At 41.5% G+C, this 25190-nt stretch overlaps 1 protein-coding gene across 7 annotated transcripts in view; it reads right to left on the bottom strand.

Annotated features, from left to right (window-relative positions):
* LOC27209277 (brain tumor protein) overlaps nucleotides 1-25190 on the bottom strand; it is a 38630-nt gene that overhangs the window by 2574 nt on the left and 10866 nt on the right. The window contains exons 2-4 of one of the 7 annotated variants that reach the window (XM_044923587.1): nucleotides 24242-24289; nucleotides 10754-11027; nucleotides 5868-9027 (exon numbers count right to left, since the gene is read on the bottom strand). In XM_044923587.1, coding sequence (XP_044779522.1) covers nucleotides 5868-8976 — 3109 coding nt within the window. In that variant the 5' untranslated portion in view covers nucleotides 8977-9027; nucleotides 10754-11027; nucleotides 24242-24289. Of the gene's footprint in view, nucleotides 1-5867; nucleotides 9028-10753; nucleotides 11028-11127; nucleotides 11245-17845; nucleotides 17864-18224; nucleotides 18242-18377; nucleotides 18631-24241; nucleotides 24290-25190 lie in introns of those variants that run through there. The other 6 variants (XM_044923584.1, XM_044923585.1, XM_044923590.1 and 3 more) reach the window with 6 other exon arrangements.

The following is a 25190-nucleotide window of genomic DNA, read 5'->3' as shown; positions in this document are numbered from 1 at the left end:
TTTGCGTATTTTTAGAGTTTTTAATATGTCGTTTTTCGTTAAAAATTACAAAAATGCTTGGGATATGAATTTGTTTTTTTTTTTTTTATATTTTTTTTTCGTAATCTTCAATAGGAAGAATAAGCAGCTAACAACAAACAGTTAATATGCCTTACTTTGCGTATATGCATTATTATTATAGATTATATTCACGGATGTATGTATATAAATATTTTATTTGCAGCTAGAAAAATTAGCGAAAATATTCATTTTCCTTGTTCTTGTTTGTCTTGCGCGTTTCGAGATTTGGTTTTTAGTTTTTTATTTTTTTAGTTCATCGAAGGTGAAAGTCCGCATTCGGCTTAAAGTCAATTTAGTTATAGTTATAGTTTCTCAGTTTAAACAAGTGCATAGGGAGAAAACAAGCGGAAGGAAACGGAAAATCTGTTCAGAAAAATTCCCTAAACGAGTCTTATGTTCATTTTATTTCACAAGAGTTTTTCATACATATACATATACATATTTTTTCACGTTTACGTTTTTGAAGCAGTCTAAGATTTTGTTGTTTTCGAGTGTTAAAAAACTGTTGAGTTCACTACTAAGTGGCGTGGTTTTTTCGCCGTTAAACACACACATAAATATAGTTTTTATACTCGTAGATATACAAGAATGTAGCGTTTTAAGTAGCCTAAAGTGTAAAATGTATTACAGATGGAGAGGTCCAGGACTTAATCCGGGGCTTCAACTTCAACTTGTTTTGTTTTGGTTTCGTTTTATATAGTAGCAACATTATAAATATAAATATTCATATATATGTATGTATATGTGTATAATTTGTTGTGTAAATCCTTCAATTCGTGTATAAAATCAGTCATAGTTAATTATTTTGTTTGGTATTTATCATTTATGTTAGTTGTTATGTTGGTTTGGATTGCTACTTGAATGTTCGGTGAAGTTCGTGACCAAGCGCTAAAAGGTCGAAATAAAGTATCTTGTTCCTCGATTTCTAGTCTACTTAATCGTAGAGATAGCCTACATCTAAATGCGACAAAAAGGGGAAACTAATGCGGGAATGAACCGATCATTTGTCATTAATGCTATGTTGAGTTACGTACAAATTACAGACATTCAAACAGACACTACTCAAGCATGTATATTAAATATATATATATTGTTCCTCGTATCTTTTGCCTATAATTCGCTTAAAACATTTGACGGAATATCAGAATTGAAGTCCTACTTAATGAAAAGGTCCTGGCACCAGCGAAAAACGATTGCAGATCTGTTCGAAAGGATAACTCCGATCTGAGATGGTTTTTTTACGCTGGGCGCTGGAGGACAAAAAGTATACACACACACTCAATGGTTATTCAATTAGCTGCATACATATATCTATATGGTATGTTGTTAATAATTTAGTGGTTTAAGCATTTTTCGTTCGGAGCCTTCGTAGCCTAATGCATATACTAATAATACTTAAAAACACTTCTACGAAGCCATTTGAATTTTAATTTACTTTTGGATTTGCCTTCCATTCATATATGTATGTAGTTTGCTGCTGTCTTGCCCTTCCTCGTTTCGAATCCGAACTGCCTTCCTTCTACTAGAACTCGTACAAAATTTAAATTCCATACAAACATGCTCAACAATGCAGACAAATGACTTTGATTTACGATTTTGTTCCGTTCCTTAATAACATTTATCAAAAATATAAACTACAATTAAAATGATTCCTCAGATATGACATACAAACACCAAGATGCTCGTAGCTCGTACCTATCTATACATATCTAGTACTAACATCTAGTATCTAGTTCTGTTCTGCGTAACTTGTGCCTGACAGTCTCTTTTTCTTAACCAATCCCAAAAAGAGAGTGGGACCGATCCGTAGATGAATCGATCCCGATTCGATTTCGATTTCGATTTCGCTTCGATTTCGCTTCGATTTCGCTTCGATTTCGATTCGATTCGATTCGATTCGATTCCGTTCAACATTCATAGAGAGCTCCTAACAATCACAAAATAATAGTAGCCATAATACGATTATAATACGTGTATGCCATTGCCATTTATTAAACAACACTTACGCTTAGCACTACTCAAATGGTGGAGTTACTTTACTTTTGAATTTCCATCTCAGAATTTTCCTTACATTTTTGGCGTCCTGTTTCCTTCTTGTCTTTTCTTTTTCCGGTTTTTTTTTCTTCTTTTTCTTTGGTGACACGAGACTTTGGCCCAAAAACTAATCACAAATGGCGACACACGCAAAATGCCCAACTACATATACTATATATCGGCAATGTTAACATACATAAATTTATAAATTTATATATATATATATATATATGTATAGAGCGAGATACCAAAGCAAGTGTCACGGGCACTTAACGCCCAGTTCTGGTTATATAAGTTTGGGTTAGAGCACAGTTAATTGGCGGTATAAATGGTTTACATATCATATCAATCGATCTGGAGTATCGGAAATAAGACGCTAGTATAGTTAGTTTTGATAGCTCACTGTGCTATGGTTACACACTGTATCTTATAGGTATATATGCATGTATAAATAATTTTGTTTTTCCCACCAACCTCGCGGGTTGTGTTTGCTGCTCCTTACCCGAGATTTAAATATATAGAAATATATATATTTAAAAAACTTTTATCGGTTTTCCATTTTTGTGGTTGCACAGTCTATTAGATTCTCAATTCATCAATTTGTTTATCAACATACATTCACATATATATTCATATAAAGATTAAATAGTTTACCACTACTACAGATAGATCTCAGGGGGGTGTGGGGGGATCGAAAGGAAGGAAATTCGGCCTTAGGGGGTTAACAACATCGCATCTGTTCAGATCAAAGTATAACCAATTCTAAGCTAGAAATGCTAGAAAATAAGAAGAAATATTCAAATCAAAAGTAAAACGAAATAAAGCAAACAGTTGGTTGGTTCTTTTTATCAGAATAAGTATAAAATCTTTAATGGTTTTTCAGTTGGTTTTTGTGGCATTTGTTGTTGGGTTGTGTTTTGTGTGGGCTTTTACAACATTTTCGTGTAGCACAGATGTACATTTGTTGTCTATTGTTTATAGTTTGTTATAAAATAGTCGTTATCGTGTGTGTTGTGTCCCATGTTGTGTGTTCGTAGTTCGTTTGTTGTATAACATTTAAAAATGTAATAATAATAATAGTTGATAAACATAAAAACAAAGTTATGCAAGCACAAAATACAAATAAAACTGCTTTTTGCAAAAACTGCTTGTGCACGCTAAAATGCTAATAATAAATACAATTAAATAGTACGCATTAGGCCGTAATAAATACCATCAATTTGCAGTATCTTATGTGTTTTAGTTTTTCTTTTTAGGTTTTATTTTCAACAATTTTTATATAAAAAAAATTTCAACAGTTTTTGTGTATTTTTTTAGTTTGCTTTTTTTTTTGGCTGTCAAGTAAAAAGTGTTTCTCACACAGAAAACGTACAATACTTTGTTTAAACCCTTTGTCGTTATTACAGCTACCATTACATCGATACATTATCTTCAATACAATAGGTCGATTAAAGTCAATTAAGATTACAACAAGAAAGAACTAAAAAATATATTTTCGTATATTTAATAATCTCACTTAAGTAGATACACACAAAACATAGGTAATTATCAAATAATTCAAATAATAGGTCAAGCGAATCAGAAATTACACAGAGCAAGGCGTTTTTTCAAAACAAACAAGGGAATACAGAGGAAGAGGAAGGGGGAAACTAAATTAGTTAAATACTACGTGTTTAATACAATATTGTTAAATTATATTCAAGAATTCTAATACCTGCTTACGTGTGGGCGTGTCAATGGGGTCAAGGGGCGGGGTTCGCGTCGCGTCGCGTTCCAAGCAAAACCAACAAAAAATACATAGTGATTACTTTTAAAATTACAAAATAAACATTTTTTAAATGCTGTTCCTGTTAATGTTGCGTTTGTAGTCTCAAAAAGTTGTGTTTCCTTGCCTTAATAGTATGTTCACTTTAAATATCTAACGTCCTAACTGCTTTTAACTAACCCTTACTTAAAGAACACTTTTGTTAGCTCCGCAATCATTTGAGGCCTATCCAAGTAAATGCTTTAACTAAATCATTGCAAGTAGAAGTCCATGTGCACACGGTGCGCAACAGAGCAAGGATACGTGATCCTGATTGTTGCGCACCGCGTGGCTGTCGTATTTAGTCCCTATTTCTCTGTCAAGGAAGTAAACATAATTGGGCGATTGGTCTGGCTTGGCTGGGATGTTGTTTCCCTATTCGCGGTTTCTCTTTATAACTATTCAATTATTTGAGATTTTTGATTTACTGATTTAAGTGTTTATCGTATATTAATAGACATACTTTAAGTGTATAATTATAATAGTTATAAATGTTTCAAGTCTTCTGCGCTGATTGCCAACTTTTAGTTAAATGTTACTTTTAAATACTCAATTAGATCTATGCACATCCTCAAGATACTTCGAATTCGCACTCGAAGCTACCACTAACTAACTTGGTGCACATAAATATCGCCTTGTTTTCGTTTGATATACACATTTCCATGTTTATTTAGATTCAATTTGACAACAAATAATTTTCGCATATAATATAGTAATATATTTTGGGGCAAAACAACAAATTCGTCCGCCTTGCGTGCGAACGAAGAAATTATTTAAAAATATAAATGCCTAAACGAAAAATAGTTCAACAATCAAGAACAAAAATTTCAACTATTTTCAGTGCGTTCAGTTGTTTTTGTATAAATTAAATTAAAGAATCGCCAGTGGGTTTTTGTCTGCATTATTATTAGGGCGTAGGTAAGGTATTCCATCTTTTCTTCCGCTGTCGTGGTTACAATAAAACAATGGAAAACATAAATTCTAAGCGAGTATAAAATTGTGAATTGTTGTTTGTGTCGCGGTTCGGTTTTGGGTTCGGTTGATTTCGTATAAAAGTAGCAAACATGTCTTAGAGGATAATTAATTAATGTATATAAATATAAATAATCAGTAATCAATAAGTTGTATAATCAAAAATAATTTATAAACGTAAAAAACAGCTATATAATATATAATGTATCAAATGTTTATGCAATCAAAAATAATAATAACAAACAATTTGCGCAATCATATATCTAAGAATTACAATCAATTATTACAATCAATTATTAATTAATTAATGCTCGATACGCGGCTCCATTTCGTAGGCGGTTATTTGTTAAGTTTATTTTATACCAACTTCTTTTTTTCATAATTTTTTTCCTTTTTTTTTCCTTGCAGTCGGCAACGAACATAAAAAAGTGGAGGGATTTCTTCTGGTATCTACTATATAGTTAAAAAGTGTCATTTCTTTTGTTTGTTTCGGGTGTTTGCTTGTGTTTGTTGAAGATACGACTTGCACGCGAGATAGAGATACGAGGGTTTGAAGTGAGAAGTGTGCAAAGATATAGAGAGGCGGCGGCACTATCCGATTTGAACATGAACATGAATACACATAATATATATTTATCATAAACAAGTACGCACAAAATAAAAACTAAGCTTAACAGTGTAAATATATATAAAAAAATAAAACAAAATTCAACAATAATTTAAAAGATAATAAAAATCATTCCAACAGTGTGCGTGTGTGTTATTACATAGCGAGCAAAGTCTAAGGCTATGAGAGATGACAGATCGGGGGAGATAGTGGGGTCTTATAGATTTCGATTTCAACTTCGATTGTGTAGATTTAGAATTAGAGCTGGAGAGACCGCGCAAGTCAGACTATTGAGAACTTAGCCTATAGAAGTAGTGAGAGCCGGACCACAGATCCTCCTCCTTTCCGGACTCACATCCATGGAGTGTGTGTGTCTGTGTGTTTACATACCCACTGGCGCCAGTTGGACATAGCGATATATGTAGAGCCGATAGTCCTTGCTGGCCAGCACCACACTGCCGTCGTCCATGAGCGCCACATCGAAGCACTGCGCGTGCTTCACCTTCGACTCGAGCGCCGAGATCAGCTGCCCGTCCTGCGTGAAGATCGTCAGGTTGAAGTTGTTGTGGTTGTCCGCGATGAGGATCTCCCCGTTTGAGTTGATCCCGACGCCAATCGGGTAGTTGGTAATTCCCTCGCCGCCAATCTGCCGCAGATACTGGCCCTCGTAGTTGAACACCTTGACGCAGTGCGCCCGATTGTCGCTGATGAAGATCTCCTGCTTATCGTTGACCACCACGCCGTTGGGGAACTCGAGGTGCTTAGAGCACCCGAACTTGTGCAGCACATTGCCGTTCTGATCAAAGATGATCACACGCATCACCTTGCACTCCACCACAATGATCCGTCCCTTGTTGTCCACGGTCACGCCGCGAGGATGCTGCAGAATGGTGGCCCCGAACTTCCTCACAAACTGGCCGTACTGATTGTAGATCTGGATCTGGTGTGTGGGCGAGCGCTCGGTGACAATGATATCGCCGGAATTGCGCACCACGGCCACGCGGTTCGGATAGAGCAGCTGCGAGTCACGCTTGCCGCACTCGCCAAACTGGAACTTAAAGCGTCCCTCCTTGTCGAAGATCTGAATGCGATGGTTGTTCGTATCCGCAACAATGATGTCATTCTGGGCATTTACCGCCACACCGCTGGGCTCCGTGAACTGGCCCTCCATCACGCCGAATTCGCCGAACTTGCAGTGGTAAATCATCTTCTGCCGCTTGATCTGCGACTTGGGCGGATAGATAGTGGCCGAAAGCAGCTTGTTGGTGAGGTCCAGCAGGGACTCTGAGCTCACGGTACTTCCGCCAGCTCCAGCGCCACTAACCACGGATCCTCCAACAGCAGACAGGCTGGCAAACGCATCGGCCACTGCAGAGCTACCGGACACGCCGCTTGTCACCGATGAAAAGAGATTGTCGCTACCGCCGTTGCTCCACTTCTCGTAGGGATTGTAGTGGGCCACGGCACTGGTGGCTGATCCATTGCTGCCGGTGTAGCCACCTCCTCCTCGCTTGGGCATCAACTCACCGAAATGCTGTTCCACTGCCAGAGCGTTGCGATCGCGACCGCTCAGCAGAAGTCCTCCATTGCTGAAGGCTCCCACTGCTCCGCCTGCGCTAGAGCTGCTATCCAACAAACTGGCGCCACTCAATCCAAGACCCAGGCCGTGCAGCGACGATTGCGCCTGCAGCTGTTGATGATGGGCCGTCTGATGATGATTGTGATGGCCATGATGGTGTGACTGTTGGTGGTGGCCATGGTGACCACTGCCCGCGCTGCTCGCACTGCTGTTGCTGGCGCTCTGTGTTGGCCGGGCAATTGGCGGCTGCTTTCCGTGGCCATTGCTCGTCAGGCTCATGCCAGTAGGTCCACCGTCTGAGCTGTTTGCTCGAATGTAACCAAAGGTGTTGCGCACGCCGGCCTGAATCGACTGATAGTTGGACATAAATTCGATTTCGAAGGGTAGCTGCATCTCCTGAATGCCCGTCTGTAGTTGCTGCTCCAGGGATTTGCGTAGGAGAAGGGCATCTGCCAGCAAGGAGGATGGCGGAGCAGGACTCCGCTCGACTGCCTCGCAGGTGGCCAGTCCCTTGTCGATCAAGTCGCGGGAGCGTTGCTGCCACGAATTGTTGCTGTTAACCTTGGCCGTGTACAGCGTTTCCAGTTCCTTGAGCAATTCGGTCTTGCGCTCGTCCAGCATGGAAGCGAAGAACTGGTGCGTCTCGTTCAGCTCGTTGTGAGCCTTTTGGTACTGCAGCTTCACCTTGGTGAGATTCTGGTCCGAGTTTCCAGCAATGCCGACAATCTCGCCAATTTTGCCACGCATATCGGCGAGCAGAGTTTGCAAAGCTGACTCGTTGGCCGTGGATCCCGTAGAGGTTGTCATTCCGGGTGACTGCACGTTCTCCAGTTCGTGGAGACCTGTGGAGTGCTCCAATACAATGCACTCCTTGCACACCAGGATGCAGCAGGTGCGGCAACTGAACTTGAGCAGCTCCTGTTTGTGTCGGGGGCAGAAGAGTTGTCGCTGCTGCTGTTGCTGCTGCTGTTGTTGTTGAGAGTGCAGTGAACCATAGATGCTATCCTCCCGCTGCTGCTCCTGGGAATTTGCCTGCGCGGCGGCTGCCAGTACAATCTTCGAGAGTTGTGACATAGGCTGCGCCGGCAGCAATTGTTGCTGCTGCTGTTGCTGTTGTTGCGAGTCGAGCTGCTGCTGCTGCTGTTGCAGCATCATGGTCAGCGAACTGGCGTACTTGAACTCATTCGACGCCGGATTGTTGCTGGGCGATCCAACGGACAGCGGAGTGCCAGTGGTGCTCGCCTCAAAACCCTTAATCAGGCACACATTGTGTCCGTTGAAACAGTGCATGAACTCATGAGCAGTTACACAATTGGCGCACAGATAGCTCTGGCAATCGAAGCACTTGGCCACCGCGTCGCTGCACTTGCTCTTGCAGGCGGTGCAACGTGGCGGAGATCCATTGGCGGATGTGTTGCTCGAGGAGCTGTTGCTGCTGCTGTTGCTTCCCTTGCCGGCTCCAACGACCAGGCTGCTGATGCCCGAGTTGCCGCCATTGTTTGAGGACTGAAGATTGCTGCCGATAACGCCTGGTCCATTGCTGCTCGCAACGTTGTTGGCGCTGATCACACTGCTGCTGGTACTGCCGCAACCGCTGAGGCCGCTGGTCGAGGAGCTGGACGATGACGAAGACGAGGATGAGGACGATGACGACGAGCAGGAGGAAGAGCTGGCCGAAGAGCTGGACGATACGGAGGCCGAAATGGGATGATGGCCATTGATTACGGTCACATCAGAACGTGACTTAACGCTGCTGCCGCCCGTGTACTCATCACTGCAGATTGCCGAATCGCTGGCCGGTGGCGATGAACCGCTCAACGTGAGCGGAGAGTCTGATAGATAGCCGGCATGTTCGTACGATTCGATCGAGTTCGCCCCGCCCCGCATCGAGTCCAGAGATGGTGTCGGTGAGGACGCCATCTTTGTGTTGTAAGTGCCGTCGGTGGCTCCGTTTACCTTTAGGAGTAACAGCTGCAAGGTGAAAGAACAAGTGGAGGGATTAATTAAACAATGAATACATTTATTGGAAAATACGGTCTTTTAATCTAATCGATTTAAGTTCCCCACAACAAAGGTGAATAATCTTAGCACTGGTTTTAATGCTTCCTGTGGCAACCACGTTTTTTTTTTCGCCTACTCTCCGCCACTTTCACCCCTCAAATCGACTGACCCATGAGTCACCTGCGGTCCTTGTCTTCTATCCTTGTGAGTCAGCAATTCCTCCACTTGAACCAAAACGTTCTGCCATTTCCATGGCCCCTCCAAACAAACAAATGTGCCACACCCCTCAAACAACGGCCCCTTTTCCTTAGTCATCCCCTTTGTTATCATAATTTGTAGTTAATTGCCTCCTTCCAAACCTGCTTTCAGCCTGCTCCATGCTCCATCTAATCCCCCAAAGCGCGACAGCTGTGAACCGTGTTTTATTAAACATCTTCGGAGAAGACAGTTGAAAGGTATGTGGCTTGTGTATTCCCCCTGGTATTACTATTTCCCCAGCCCAACAGACTGAATCGAATCAAACTAGGATTCGCGCCCCCACGGAATGCTTTTAAACACAATTCCAATTTCTTACGGCAGAGTGGAGAAGCGGGGCTAAAAGTGAAGCTGTACCCTGGGATAAAAGGACTTTGACCGGGGAGGAAATCGCTGCCCGTCTACATCTACTACCCCCTAACCTTTATCCTTTGCGCGGAGACGGACACAAATGCAATAAACGCACGCACAGACAGACATAAGACAGACGGACAGGACAGGACACCCCGTAATCATAATTTTACTTCCCCTTTTCGCTGCCTTCGCGGTTCGTTGCCTTCGAGAAGGACGGCGAATCTGGAGTTGGGTAGAATGTGAGCAGTAAAAGCAGGGAAAACGAACGGGGAGTTTCACAACAAACCCCCGTCGCAGAAAAGTAAACAAAAAAAAAAAACAAAATAAGGAAAACTGTGGAGCCCCGGAGAAACTTCTCTAGATTTCCAGACCAGGCGAAACTTCCGTCAACAAGAAAGCCAACATAAAGGCAATCCAAGTGAAAGCAAAGAGAGCCAGCTCAAAATCAACCCCGAAAAATGCGCCCAAAGGGGGGGAATGTTGTATGCCAGAGGGAAGGGAAGGGTGACTGCAACTGTCTAGACTGGATGTACATTTATCATGCACATACACCCTAATGCCTTTTTCCCAATGCTCCCTAGAAAGTCCTTTCTAGCTTCACAAATATTCACTTTTTCGTCGTGAAGGACATTAATTTGTTTAACTTTCATGTTGATTGGGTTGCCCAAAATAGTTCTCTAGGCGTAGGTAAATAGGTATGCTAATCCGTTCTCAGAAACATACGAATAGTAAGTTTGTTACAAATGAAATGAAGGGGTGGGAGGCCATTAAAGGTTAATAACATTATCGCTCACAGTTTAATTTACAAAAATAAAAACATTTACTTCTAACTTACACTCTGCAAATAATTAATTAGTACTTCAAATTATAAAGTTAAATTATATTAACAGTTTAGTTGCCGCCTAATCTGAATAGCTATAGCAAAAATGGGCGCGATAAATCCCTGATAAAGAGCTGCATATACTATGTACATATGTATGTATGTATGTATGTACATATCTACCGGTGAATTTCCCCAACAAAGGGAAAACTGTGCAACGACGAAAACTAAACGTAAAACTCATTAAACGGAGATAAGCCGACTTACCTTTACTGCTTTGTTGTTGTATTTTGTTGTAGAATTTTCTATATATTCCAGTTCGTTTCCTGGTTTCCTGATTTCTGCTTGTTGTTGTTGCTTCTCGCTGCTGGTTGCGCCGTGTTGCTGTCCCGCTCTTGCTTGCTACGCAGTCTATATGATAAATTGCGTGGGATGGTTGCCGTTGTTTTGGTTGTTGTTGTTGTTGCAGTAACAAGTTGAAACAAATTTGTGTAGCATACTTTCAAGTGCTGTCAGATAATTGCGTCGCGCGCACAAAAGGCTGCAATGGGAAGAGAGAGAGAAAAATGGTTATTAGGAAGGATAATTGAATGCAAGGTTAATTGAGAGCTCTATTTTTTTTTGTTTATTTTATGCATTACAGTGACGTCGTGCGCGGCAAGGACACTGCAAACTAAAGTAATGTTAAAATCTTCGCTAGTTATGTACAAATTGCGTGACGTGAATGCTACGCGGCTCCCTGCAAAACTAACTCTGCGCATAATGCAGCGACCCGGGTAAAGCTCAGGTCCCCGCAAAAGCAGCGACGCCGGCAGTGGCTGCGACAGCGGAGCGACAGAGAGCGGCAAATGTCCTGGGGATTTTCCAGCTCCCAGAAACAACAACTACTCCGCACCTCGCAACTGCAGCCATGCAATGCAATGCCACACTCCACAGACAGTCTGAGAATTTTTTGGCTGCCTGTTAACCGAGCAACTTCCAGAAAGACAGGAAAACAAAGTGGCGAAAAACCCGGGAAAAATCAATACATCCTATTTACATTTACTAAGAGAGCGACCAACGCGAGACGAGTCCCAAAATGAGCGCTCTTTTTGCCGAACTGTTGAATGCCGGCTGCAAAAGCAACAATACAACTGCACACCTCACTACCCCCACTGCGCTTATGTTTTAGCAACCCCTAAAACAATATGGCGGCGAGTCACCCACAACAAAATAAATAAAAAGAGGAAACTTCCCCCCAGAAAGAGCAACAATTTTCCACGCCAAAAGACACTTTTTTTTGCGCGCGCTACAGGTTGCGTGAGAGAACGAAAGAGAGCAAAGGGAGAGCAGCGGAGAGAGTGTCAAGAGAAAAGCGCAACAAAGCAGGAAGCGATAAACGATAAATACACACAGCAAAAAAGTAGCAGACTTTGCGAAAGGCATTCTGTATAGATAAAATATGCAATAAAATAAGAAAATATATCTTTATGCAAATTTTTTTTCTATACTCTAATCAAAAATCAAAATATTCTCTATGGAAAATATTTTTATTTCATTTGTATCACATAACCGCTTATTTTCAGTGTACGCTGTGCGCATGTTTTTTTCCAATTTGGGCAACGACCGCATCCAAAAGCAATAACAACAAACGTTCTCTCTCGGCCGCCAGCCTCTCGCCCTCTCCTTATCACCTTTCTTTCACTCTGCACTTCTCTGTTCTATGTTGCCGCAGAACTTTCGAGAGGAAGAGAGGAGACAACTATGCTAGAAATGACGTTGCAGCAGCATCATCGCATTCACATCTCATCAACATAACTGCATAGCGAAAATTTCTGTATACCGGCAAAGGCGGCAGCGGAAAAGAGACAAAAGACGTAAGAGGGCGGAGAGCGGAAGAGATGAGAGGAAAATAGCCAGACGACAGGCACATAAATTCGCACACACAAACACACATTCAAAAGAAATACAAATTTACACGTGTAAAATAGCGGCATTTTAATGTTGCTTCTGCAACATTACGAACTGTTGCGAATCGCGGAAAATGAGGGAGGGCAACAAAAAAACAAGCGGTGATCTTCAAAAGGTATCGCTCACTAACTCACACCTGAAACGCACACACATGAGCGTAGGAATAAAAAAAACCTGACTCATAAATTTACCACCGGTAATTTCAACAAATTAGTTAATAAATACAAGAATAGCACCAAAACGTCACCGTTCAAAGTGGAAACCAAACATACACCAGCGTTTTTTTCTTTATGAACTTTTGAAATGCCCTTACAAAACAAGAATTAACTTTACGCTGACTTTATTCCATTATATTAACCTATGTTTTTATTTGTAGCATTACTGATTAAGATAAGTTATATAATCTTTATGTAAGTAAGCCCGCTATACTACATTCAGTTAGGCGTCTAAAATACTTCCAAGTAAATACATGACGAAAGTGCAATACCCCTAGTCAGAGCATCAAAAACAATAATTTGGCGTTTCTTGGCGGGGGGAACTAGGGGAATTGATAATGAACGAGTTGTCTATCGATTAGATTAGCAAATTTGGGAGATAGTTGACATAGAACAGACGGAAGAGTGGTTAAACGGTTCGGGCCAAATCAAACTGACAGTTGGGATTGTATATCATGACAAGATTAATATCATTTGGGGCCACGGGCCCATCAGAAGAATGGAATCGCCTCCACTTTTCGAGAAGAGGGAGTGGAGCTCAATGTCTGTGCCATATGTTTTACTTAGCAGTATTTTTTTTTTTTTTTTTTTTTTTTTTTTTTTTTTGGAAGGGTAGCAGGGGGTGTACGGACAAATTCCAGACCGCTTGTAAAAGTGTTTAAAAATAGAGCGGGCTAATAATCAGAAATGCGAGTGCAGTGCACTGAGGGCGTGCCCGAACCCCCTTCCGCCCTCCTCCCACCATAATTAAGCACGAGAAGAAAAGAAGAAGAACCGAGGGACGACGGACGGCGGACGGCGGAAGAACGAATAAGAATACAAGAAAGGGAGCAAAGCGAAGCGGAGCAAAAGAACCGACGTGGTTACCCCATGTGAGAAGTGGAACAAACTGCGCACAGGCATTACTAATGCAAAACAATTTGTACGAGATTATAAATTTCATGGCTCAGAAGAACTGGAAAGAAAACAAAGCGAGGCATTGCGATGTGCTGCTGATGACGATGATTATGGAAAAAATAATGATCGGGAACAAGAGCGCGCAGCACCAAGTTCAAGCCAAATCAAGATGGTGTGTGGGAGAAAATAGGGGGTGCTGCCTGTACGCGAAACAACAGTGGAACGCTCCCAGCGTGAACTTAGAACCAGTCATCGATGGTGCACCGTACGGTACAGTACTTTACTGCTTTGAAAAGACTTTTGCGAATTTTAGACGATTTATTGAGGCTTCACTGTAATTCCGCAAAAATGCATAAACCCACAAAAACAACTACAAAGAGATGGGGGCTAGAGGAGGCAGGGCGTTCGTTCTGGTTGTGCAGCAAAATAAACAAGGCTGTGTTCAACTTCCATGCATTCCCCTGCGGAATGTTTTTGGGGTTGCAACTGCAGCAGAGTTCAATGGTACCAAAAGCAGCAATAGCGGCAGCAAAAACAAAGGCAATTACCATGACACACACACCCACTGCCAACAGTGGTGGGCATAATATTGAGCGCTGCGTATGTCAAAATGCAAAGTAGGCACACGTTTTAATAGAAAAAAAGATTTACACTAGTTTACTAATTATCTCTATGGATGTTTAATATTAAAAGCTAATAAGAGCGCCGAATGTCGTTTTATAATTATATGTATTCATGCTGTTTCAAAGCGTGCTACTCAGTAAAATTCAGCTGCAAACTGCTCTTGCAACAATTTAAGCATCAATGAATAATATAGTCCCAATATTCTGACCGCAACTTTATGCCGAGGATACAGACGTACTCAAATGCAGCGAAAAATAAAAGAGAAGCCCAGCACAAAGAGCAAGCCATAAAACAGAACAAAGAAACTACCTTTACCTGCTCGACAGGCACACAAATCCACACACACATACACACACTCTTCTAAGCGAGACAGCAGCAAAAATGCCGTCGCTCGGCAGATAAAATATCCGTCCCGATCCCAATTCCAATCCTCATCCCACGGCGACCATCCCATTCCATTCGCATCCTCGATTTCATCGCAAAGGCACCGCCAACATCACGACCGCAGCTGCCTTGGTTTGATGCAAATTACGCTACAGTAGATATTGGCAAAGAGCAAATGTTTTTAGAATAGGATCTGGATATCAATATTATCGTGAATCTTCTTCTCTTGATGTTAATCATTGTGAACGAAAATTCGGTTAAGATTGGAAAGAACAAAGTATTTCAAAAAGTCTTTAATCCGATTAATGCCACCATTGGTTTCTAAGTGTTCTGGGCATAGAATCTTTTAATCCGTTATCATGTCTTTGCACCCAATCTTCCTTTATAAATACATCATACTTCTTATAACTTAGCATATGTATTGTGTTATTGAACGGATGTAATTTCATATGTTTATAATGTTTTGTGAGCTAGGTAAGACAAGTTGACTCCAGACAAGTGAGAGGGAATGGGTACTGGAATGTATCTCCTGTTCTTCCCAATCTATTTCACTGTTTTCCCTAGTGAATTTCGTCGAATTCTGCGACGATTGCTTCTCCGGTATTTTTTTGTATTTTTTGGGTTTTTGTTGAATTTTTTTATCAGACGACGCCAGCGATGCGTCAGCAGCGAAGCGACCCCCAAAGCAGCAGCTGCTGGTGAATGAAATTGACTCGACGCATTTTATTGAAGGAGACAATGGGCGAAAAACGAAGAACAACAAAATCTGCACAAGAGAGTTTTATTGTTGTCGCGCGATGCATGGATAGCGAGGGGTGAGCAATGAAGGAAGAAGTAACGCAGAAGAAGAAGAACAGCAGCATCCAATTTAGCAGAGGGTCCCGAGATCCCAGACGCTCCTCTCCTCTGCCTCTTTCACACTCTCTCCGCTCGCTCTTCTCCACGGGTCGTTCTCCCACGACCATCCATCTCCTTCTCTCTCCCACTCGCATCAAAGGCCCCGCAGGTCAACGGCGTCGACAGTGCAGTTCTTGTTCTTTTTTTTTTCGTTTCTGTTGTCTGTTCTTGTTTTTTTTTTTTCATTCTGCACAACATTTTTCTTTCTTACTGCGCTTTGTAGTGTCTGTGGTTCGTTAGCTGCCGCTTCTTCCCCCACTCTCCTGCTGCACTGTGAGCGAGGGCGAGCGAGATGGCAAGTGTCTGTGTGTCCTGCACAGTGGTGGTAGAAAATATCGACGCAACCTTGCACAGGTACAGTGTCGGCTGGGAATATTCCATGCCATTCAGAATTTTGGGCAAGTAAAACGAAATACCATATAAGGACTTCCTATGTAGATTCGCACACTATACTTCAAAATGATTGAGAGCAAACTCACTTCCTTTGTTTTTTCCAAGGTTAAATGTGAGAGCAAACTGTATTTGCAAAAGATCAAATTAACTAAAAGTATCTAAATATTTCACCTCATAAAGGAAGTTTAAACGCAGATGCACATGCTATCGTCTGTCTAGTGGTGCAACATCATCTAATCAATTGGAACGTGTTCTCCGTACGCCTCGTTTTCGTGTTAACTTTCGATAAATATTTGCTATCTACTTTAACATTTTCAATTAGAGATGTACCAACTTCGGGTTGCCTGCGTTATCTATTACGTGGTGGTAAGCAACGCTCTCTGATAATGAAAACTCGCACATGAACCCAAAACAAAGCAGAGCAAAACACGACGAAATTGGTACGGCAAAGAGCTGGCAAAGATTGGCGGGGACAGAAGAGGGAAGAAGAACGACCCCGACCGAGTTCTAGAAAATCTCAGAAAGTAACAAAACAGCACAGGAAACGCATTCACACAAGGCGTTCGGGTTGCGATGTCGAATCGATTGGAGATGGCCCAAATTGCTGTTGATAAAATAAGGATCGTTGTCAGTTGTATCTGAATGGAAATCAGAAAATCTTTAAAGCAGCTGGAAATCTACAGTGATCACTGGGCGAATGCGAATAAAAATGAATTAGATCAGACTTGTAAGTCTCTAGGTAAACCCAAGAAGATTACTTTCGACTGCTCCAAACATTACAGTAACGAACTTAGCTAGAAAAACAAGGAAACAACCATAAAATTATAATTGTTCAACCCTTCTGTTTGTTTAGGGTACAGTTGTACCTATTTTTAAACAGTAAATTCTCGAATTATGAGAAAGGTTGCCCGAGCTGGTGTTTACGCTTAAGTATAATGTGTAAACATGCTACCAAAAACTAGAGATATTTCATGATTAATTCAAACAATCTTCTTTTCTGTTGCTAGGAGCGTGCTTATGCATTTTTTAATCAAATATCTGAGGCTCTTTCTAATTCCCGCTTCCGAGTAACCACTGCACAATCAGTTCGACACAAAATATAAAGCCCGGCGACAGCTTTTTTAATCAGTAAGCGTAGTTTTATATTTTTTAGCTCTGCTGGCGACGCAAATCGAGCGTGAAACAAGACACATGGAGTAAATAGCATTCGATATGTTATGTTTCGTCTTTCCGTTCTGCTCGTATCCATATCCACATGCTTGTACGCCAAACACCAAATACTGGACCCAGAGATAGGAGCAAATTTGAAACACGTTTTTAGATTTTGACTTCGGTTTTGTTGTCTCCTCTTGTGTGTTTTTGCTTTCGGCGTAAATAAAACAGGCACTCACTCACTAACTCACTCGAACCGGCAGTTCGTATATTAATGAGAAGCCCCAAGCGTGGTTTGCACGTCGATCAGTCTGTCAGTCTACAGTGATTAAGTTTAAAGAACATTGCCGTAATAATTTTGGTTTAAAATACACACAGAAACAAGAAAACAAACTCGTGTTTTATTCTTCCGCATCGCGTCGGCAGCAACAACAACAAATGCAATAACAACAACGATATCCACAACAATACCCATGAACACAGTCGCCGCCGCGAATTGAATGTTGTTGGGGAATTGTTTGAACAGTTGGGTCGCGATAAATAGGCTCGACTTTCGGACTTTTTGGCCGGGGGAAGGTCGTCGCGCATTCGAGTTGAAGGAAGTGCGCACCCCTCTAGGCTTCAGAGGTTGTTAAACCATTTCATCATTATCAGATTATTGTTTGCTCTTGCAATTACAGTGGTTATTGACTAGGGGAAAATACAGAAATCGTATTCCGAAGAAGTGAAATAAGAAAGCAAATTTAATGTCGAATTTGTCGTTTTGCACAGACTGAAAAAAATATCCTGGATTTTGTGCATTTGTCACTCTTATTTTATTTATGATTTTGGCTAGAATCAGCATTACACTTTTACACAAACTGCTGGCCGTGACTGTGGAGCGCAGACTGTGGCGCAGAGCTAAATAAGAAATAAGATAATAATAACAAAAGCGTAGAAACGTAGAAAAGTTAATGCAAGCAACAACAATGCGCGCGGACGTCGAAAAGAACAAACACACGCACACAAACACGCTCATAAACAGACGCCAAAGGAGGCGAAGAACAGGAGAGGGGAAAAGGCAAGAATAAAATGTTTTGTTGCATTGCAACAAACAGCAACAGCAACAATGCAAGTGATGCGCCGCCAGAAAGAGATAGAAGCACGAGCAAGAGGAAGCGCAGCAGGAAAAAGGCAGCACCAACACACTGACACTCACTCACACAGGCATACATACAGTCACGTACGCGATTCTAAACAAGTTGATGAACTCTACGGCATCGGTGGAAGAAGAAGAATGCGCAGCTAAACTAAACAATTTGTTTCTGACGTTTTTGTTCGTTCGTATATTGAGTTAACATTTATTTGCTGCAGATATGTATATCTTGTAGCATACGTACATAGGCTAGGTATGTGTATGTTTCTGTTGCACTTAGATTTACTTAATATTCCACTAGTATTAATACTTTATATTGCTTCTTTTCGCACAGTTCACACGCACGCACACACACTAGCAGCAGCAGTAGTAGTGTATTCTCTCTGAACGCGACGGGAAGTGAACGCGAACGAGCGCCAAACTGTTGTTTATCCGGCGAGTGTTAAGAACTGAATGAGAATGAACCAGCATGGCGAAGAAGAATTTTACAAGACGCGGAACGAGGAACGGAAACGAACGGGAACGGAACGAACGAACCAAGCCGACAAAAGCGGCCAGCCAAAAAACTCACTCAACCAGTTTTAGCCAGCGGGAGAGCGAGAGAGACAAAGAACCAGCGAACGGGACCGAGAGAGAGCGGGAAATCTAGTTTCTGCAGAACGCCACGGGGAATGGATTGGCAATTGGAACGGGTGTTTGTATGCATGTACATACCTACATACATGCTGCGATGAGACTGACCTCTGACAACCTCCTACACTCGCACACGTACATATGTATGTGGCGTATGTACGTACATATGTACTCGAACAGAACATAAATTGCGCGAGGGAGCAGTGCACTCCAAGTATTCCGGGCTCTGTATGTACATATGCGAGTGGGAGTGAGCTGCACTTACAAAGAGAGCGGCAAAGGAGACGGAGAAGAAGAAGCACGAACGAAGAACGAAGCGCACCAGAGGAGCCCGAAAAAGGGCTGCGAAGAGCGGATGCAGTGGAAACCGCGCACTGGTCGTGGGGTAACTTGTACTATCTGGCGATTTTTTGGGGGCTAAGCCCCATGCATAGAACCAGTGCAGTGAGTCAAAAGATTATCATCCGCGTTTATTTTCGGGCTTGTTTCGCTATAAACGATTATTCGGATTCGCATAAACTCGGATTTCATACAAAAGTGTCATCGTTTCAATGGGAACCAGAACTGGAAATGATTACAGGTCTAGTTTTTTTTTGAAATGATGAATGGTGCGCAAAGGCTCCCAAAATTTGTATGCTTTTGATTTTCTGAAACTTTTGTTTTCCAATGAATTTTGGAATTTGTATAATTAAAAACCAGAAAGGAAGCTAGCTTCAGCTAGACGAAATTAATATACCTTTGCATTAATTATATTTAATAAAATCACTGGCTTATGCCGAATTATAATGCTTTATTATGTTATCACTGTTTTGATATAATATGACATATGATTTTGATTTAATTAAATCTGAAATTACATTTTGTCAAATACTTTTTGTATACCAAATTAGAACACTATGATTCAAAACCAACAAGGTAAATTTGTTTTCACACCCACTTTTAAGCCAAACTTGACTCGTAATTTGTTTCCTACAGAGAACGAAAGAACCAATGATCAAGACCAGAAATCGTTGGCTATGTGGTAAATAGTAGATGTCTAAACCTGTGTATAAGCAAGTTCAGCTTTTTATGGTCATTACCAACTAGGCTAGTTTACAACTGGTGACTTTTCCTACTATCTAGCGCTGATGCAATAGGAGCTTGTGAAAGAGAGAGAGATGGGGAATGGGAATGGGAATGGGAAGGGGAAGGAAAGGGGCAGCGCGCCAGGTAAAAGTCTGCGCGCTTGCGTCATGTGCGTTTTCAGCGTTTTCAACGTACATAATATTCCGATCACAAGAAAAGAATAACGTGAAATGGCAACGGCAGGCGTCGACTTCTCTGCCGCAGCGATACGTCCGGGGACTTTGGAGAATAAACCAGTCTAGAAACACCGCTCGGCTCTATAATTATGCTGCTTGTTGTTCGAGCGTATGTTTGTGTGTGTGTGTATACAACAATCCACGCATACCAACACCACGAAATACACCTATGTATGTATGTACGCATACTATAGTGGCTGCCACAAAGGGCCTTAAACTTTGTTTAAAGTCAAGGTCAGTGATTTCTTGTGCGCCAATTGCGATGCTATCGCATCGCTCGTGAGGCTGCGTGACTCACACACTGACGCACAGAGCCACCAACCCACGGTTTGAAATTTCTTTTCGGTACCCGCAAAATGTACATAATACGATTCCAGAACTTCCAGATTTCTAGTTCCATTACGATATTCATTTCATAGTTATTTTAATATTAATGGGACATATGGGGTTTTAAAAACTATTTAAGTCTTCTTTACGATGAACAGGTGAGAGATTTTCTCTTCCCTCTCCGTAATTTCATACCTCACGATTGTTATTAGATACTTGAGTTTATATCCTTAAAATCATACCCTAGGGTATTTTAAATATTCGATACCCTCCACATCCTACCTACCATTGTCATATTCACTCTTGTTTAGCCCGCCTCAATTCCACGAAGCGATGGGTTAAAGTGGCTTTCTGGGATTGGGATGGGAAGATAATGGTGCTGCTGCAGCAGGCAAACAAGTGGAATAGTGGAACATGGCACGGGCACAAGATCGATATGTCCATATATATATCTGTAGGCATCTCTGTCGCGCCGCCAGAGCCACGACTTTTGTCCTTGCCGGCGGTTCATGAACCTTCGACTTCACTCCTCTGACGAACGACGTGCTTAAAGTAGCGAAAAGATACGGCCGCAAAAAATCCAGCAAATACAAAAGAGCGCAAAAAGAAAAAAAATGCCAGCCCGCCAATGGCAAAGAAAAAACAATTACGCCAAGCGTTGAAATACATATATTTTTGCTACGACCAGAAATACAGTCAAGCCTCGCAAAATGCTATTCATTCAACAAACAATCATGTGTGCGCACATGTAAGTCATAAAAACGTTGGACTTGCAGTAAAATTTATGCGCAAACTATAATATTTGGGTTACCATAATTTAATGACAATTGTAAAAATTTGCTGTGGGCATCTAAAGTGAACCTTGGCACAAAATAAAAACTAAATAAATTGCCAACTCATAATATTTTTAGGTTTGTCAAGTCTTCTTACTGAGTATAAAAAATAAACATTTAGTCAACTTAATATTGAACTAAAATGGGTAACAGCAAATGCACTTGGGCTTTTAAAAACGCTAATACTTAACATTTTTATTATCTAAATACCGAAAATCATTTAAAAAAAGTGTGTTTTTCAAAGAGGGAAGAGTATAAATACATTACGATGTTTTCTCAAACATTTATTAATAACAACATTTTGATTTAAATGAAAAGGTGTTGACATCTGAATTAGAATAAGCGGAATAAATTCGGAGTGGTACTTTTCTTCCGATGGATGGAGGATTACGTTATAGACCCCGGCACCGGAACGTTCATTAGCCGACCGACCGACCTCAGCCTCAACTGTTTTATTGCCGTATTGACAGACAATTCAATCCAGCGCGTTTCAATAATCTGTTCCATGGGTGAGAGTGAGGCGGCTGCCTGGGGGAGGGGGATGGCGATCGAGCGATCCCTTTTAGCAGCTGTCACACACAACCAACAAGAGCGGCAACAACAACTACTGCCGCCAGATGTTTCCCTTGATCGGCGGAGGGGGGAAAGCCCAGCCCATAAAGCAACCATATAAAATACAACGATCACATATTTGTTATGGCTCTTTCAATAATTTTTGGGAAAGACGTTGAGCTGGAACAAAATGTGACACTTGAAACCGGAAATTAGCAGCAGCAGGCGATGCGATGCAGCTGTCGCTCCCTCTCTTTCCCTCGCTCCTGCTCTCGCCCCGTCTGTCTCTCTCACTCGCTTCGATGCCAGGTGACGCCCGTCTCTTTCACTCGCTCGAGCTGTGCACATACACAAATCGAATGATTCGATCGAGCCTCTCTTACAGCAGGAAGTGGTGGAAATTCTGAAAGTGTTGCATGTTCTTTTCTCATCTATGGGCACATTTGTCAGTTCTCTTGTCACTAATGTAATGGACGGGTTTGTACACAGCATTACAGGCAGTTAGTAACACCGTTTGGTTCCGGAACACGAGCTCTGTGAGCATGGTCTAATGAAAGCCCTCTTGAGCGAAGAAGACTAAGCCTTCTTGATGGTTTTTTCAATCAATATCATCAATACTTAAAGGAAAACATATGAGGAAAAGCTTACTTGAGAACTCTTTTTTACAAAAAAGAATCAATCAATACACAATTCTTTTTACAACTTTAATCGCAATCGCTAAGCTTTCAAATGATAGTTAAGATAAGATACATACATGCTTACAAGACAGAATTCATACATACATATGTACATCATACATCAATTCTTAGCGAATACCCAGAAATATGTTTTTTCTTTGCAATTCAAATTCGGGAGGATTGGAGTAAGTAACCTAAGCCACTTGGCCCGCATATGTATATTTTTTGGGACACTTTTCAAGGTTCGAGGCCGATGGTCGGTTCTCGGTTTTCAACGCCCACCATATCCCCTTACATTAAAGCTAATGAGGGCACTTCATTGAACTCTCTTCTGTCGTCTTTCTTTCTTCCATCTTCGGTGTCTTCCCGCTGTGAATGTGCACTTTTTTTGTTATTGTTTTTTGCACTGACCTCATAATTCGCTTTAAACTAATAAGCGAAGACGACGCCCCCTCAGGAAATTTCAATCAGCTCGTTGAAATCCAAACTTAAGTTTGGGCTTTTTCCGTACTGCTCCCCTTTTTCTGTGTATTTTTGCTTCTCTTTTGATCAGATTCTCGGAAAGTTCACGGCTTGGTCAAAGTGTTGCGAAAAAATATTGTTGCGAAGGGGCGAGATACTTTTAGCTAGAAGCGAATGGCGAAACTGAAACCGAAAAAAAGAGATGGTTTCTCAAAGTCAGAGACAGTCTGAAAATGACATTAGTTTGGACATATTAAATAAAACGTTAACAGCAGACATGGAAACACACAGCAACGGCAAAAGTCAACGAACGGCTAAAAAATTCACGAACTTGAAAAAGTGTGTAGCCAACGCTGACGTCGACGCAGGCAGAACGGCGATGTCAATAAACCAACTAACCGGCGACCTGCGGACCATGAATAGACAAAAAAAAAATAATAAAAAAAGCACAATAACGCGCAAACTTGTTGCTGTCGCTCTGCAACCAAAAAAAAACACGGTTAATACAATAAAAATGGAAATAGAATCTGTGATTCCATCAACCAAATCTCTTGATAAATGTCCTGTATCACTTATGCAACGAACTCCAAGCGGAAGTTGAATCCACAAGTCTAAGCTGTAGAATCAAGTGTCCCGACAGAAAAATATCCTGCTGATTTAGCCAAATGACATGAATTTTGGTATGTGGACAGGAAGTAGATGAATAAACGATTGTTCCTTAGATCGTAAGCCCGTATCTTTGAAACTTTTGTCCTTAACAGACTTTCAAATTTTGTTAATAAAAATACCATTTTTTATAGTATCCTTTTACGTAGCTTGGCACGAATACAATATACCCTCTAAAATTTACGATTGCCGGGTATAAAAAGATAAATAATAACAGCATTAGCACATGTTTCGCATTTGGTATGTGTGGGGTCCAACAATCTCTCTCTCTCTATCTCCATGCAGCCATCTCCCTCTAAAGGGGCGCCCGCATGGCATACAAATGAGAAGAAGAGGAGCTACTCCAGACATCAGACGCGTACGTGAGATATGATGAATAACCCGACGTCCGTCCCTCCTCCGCCTGCCCCATCGTGACCCCTCGTTCCATTGAGCTCCACTTCACATGCTGGCAGGTATTGGGTTTCTAGTACGAAGGACACGCGGCGGCGAAAATGAGAGAGGGATATGCCAAAGCGGTCGGTCTCCACATAGATTTATTGTCTATGCGAATGCGAAAACAAAAGGAGAAAAATAACGAAAAGATGGAGCACAACGCAACCTTGAATTCCCTTTCCCTGGACATCATCGCACATTTGGGCAATTAAAAGTTCTTACCTACCGTATATATTCCTTTCGACGTCTGGTCAAGTTAAACGGTTTTGTCTGAAAGAAACCAAAGAAATAAATTAATCACATTAGATTTGATAGCCAATTAACTGTTATAATTTTCTTAGATGCTTAGGAACGAAGATTTTGATCTTTAAACAATATGTACGTGTGCTGTTTATGCAATGCTTAATTATAACTGAGAACCAAATTGCTATATTTTATTGAATGACCAACTTAATGCACAGATTATGAAGCCATTTGCCAGAGTATAAAGCCCTTAAGTACACGCATTACGTCTAACGTGTCCTTTGGATCCTTGTACTTGCTCCCCCCCTCCCGCTTCTTTTATTTGGTTTCCCCTGCGAAACACTTTGCGTTAATTATGCACTGCACACAAAAAAGGAGCCCGCCTGCGGGTGACGCTGTCTGGGGGTTGATGAAATGGTGGGCGGTGGGTGGTTGGGTGGTTGGAGCCGCATCTTACCGCTTTGTCACTGCGGTCTGTCGCCAAAGGTGGGTTTCCTGTGTTTGTATGTGTGTGTGTGTGTGTGGGCGGTACTCATGTAATTGATGAACGCTGTTAATTATGACCGGCTTTAACTGTCACTTTTTGGGCAATTTCTCAGGCCCGGTGGTTTAATGAAAAGTGGGTGGTGGGCGATGGTAGCTTGGGAGGATAATTGCTGGGGAGATGACACATTAAGGTCCACCTTTGTAACCTGAAATCCCTGATGCACTGAAATTTGACTTTGTAAGGTGTCTGTCTTCTTTTCACGGAAGCTACACACAACCCAACTAATTCTTTTTTTTTTTATTTTCTTGACCTTTGATTCCCAACAGATATAACAACCAGTTTGGAAAACAATGTGTTAATCAAAGATCGTTTTAAGTAATAATATTATTATTATTTGTTTTAGCAATAATGCTATCTTATTGTCAGTTTAATACCGTGAAG

Source organism: Drosophila simulans, chromosome 2L (assembly GCF_016746395.2).
Source record: "Drosophila simulans strain w501 chromosome 2L, Prin_Dsim_3.1, whole genome shotgun sequence".
In the NCBI taxonomy this organism is placed as follows: domain Eukaryota; kingdom Metazoa; phylum Arthropoda; class Insecta; order Diptera; family Drosophilidae; genus Drosophila; species Drosophila simulans.
Note: the sequence above shows the minus strand (reverse complement) of the source record. Positions and strands in the feature narration are given on the sequence as shown.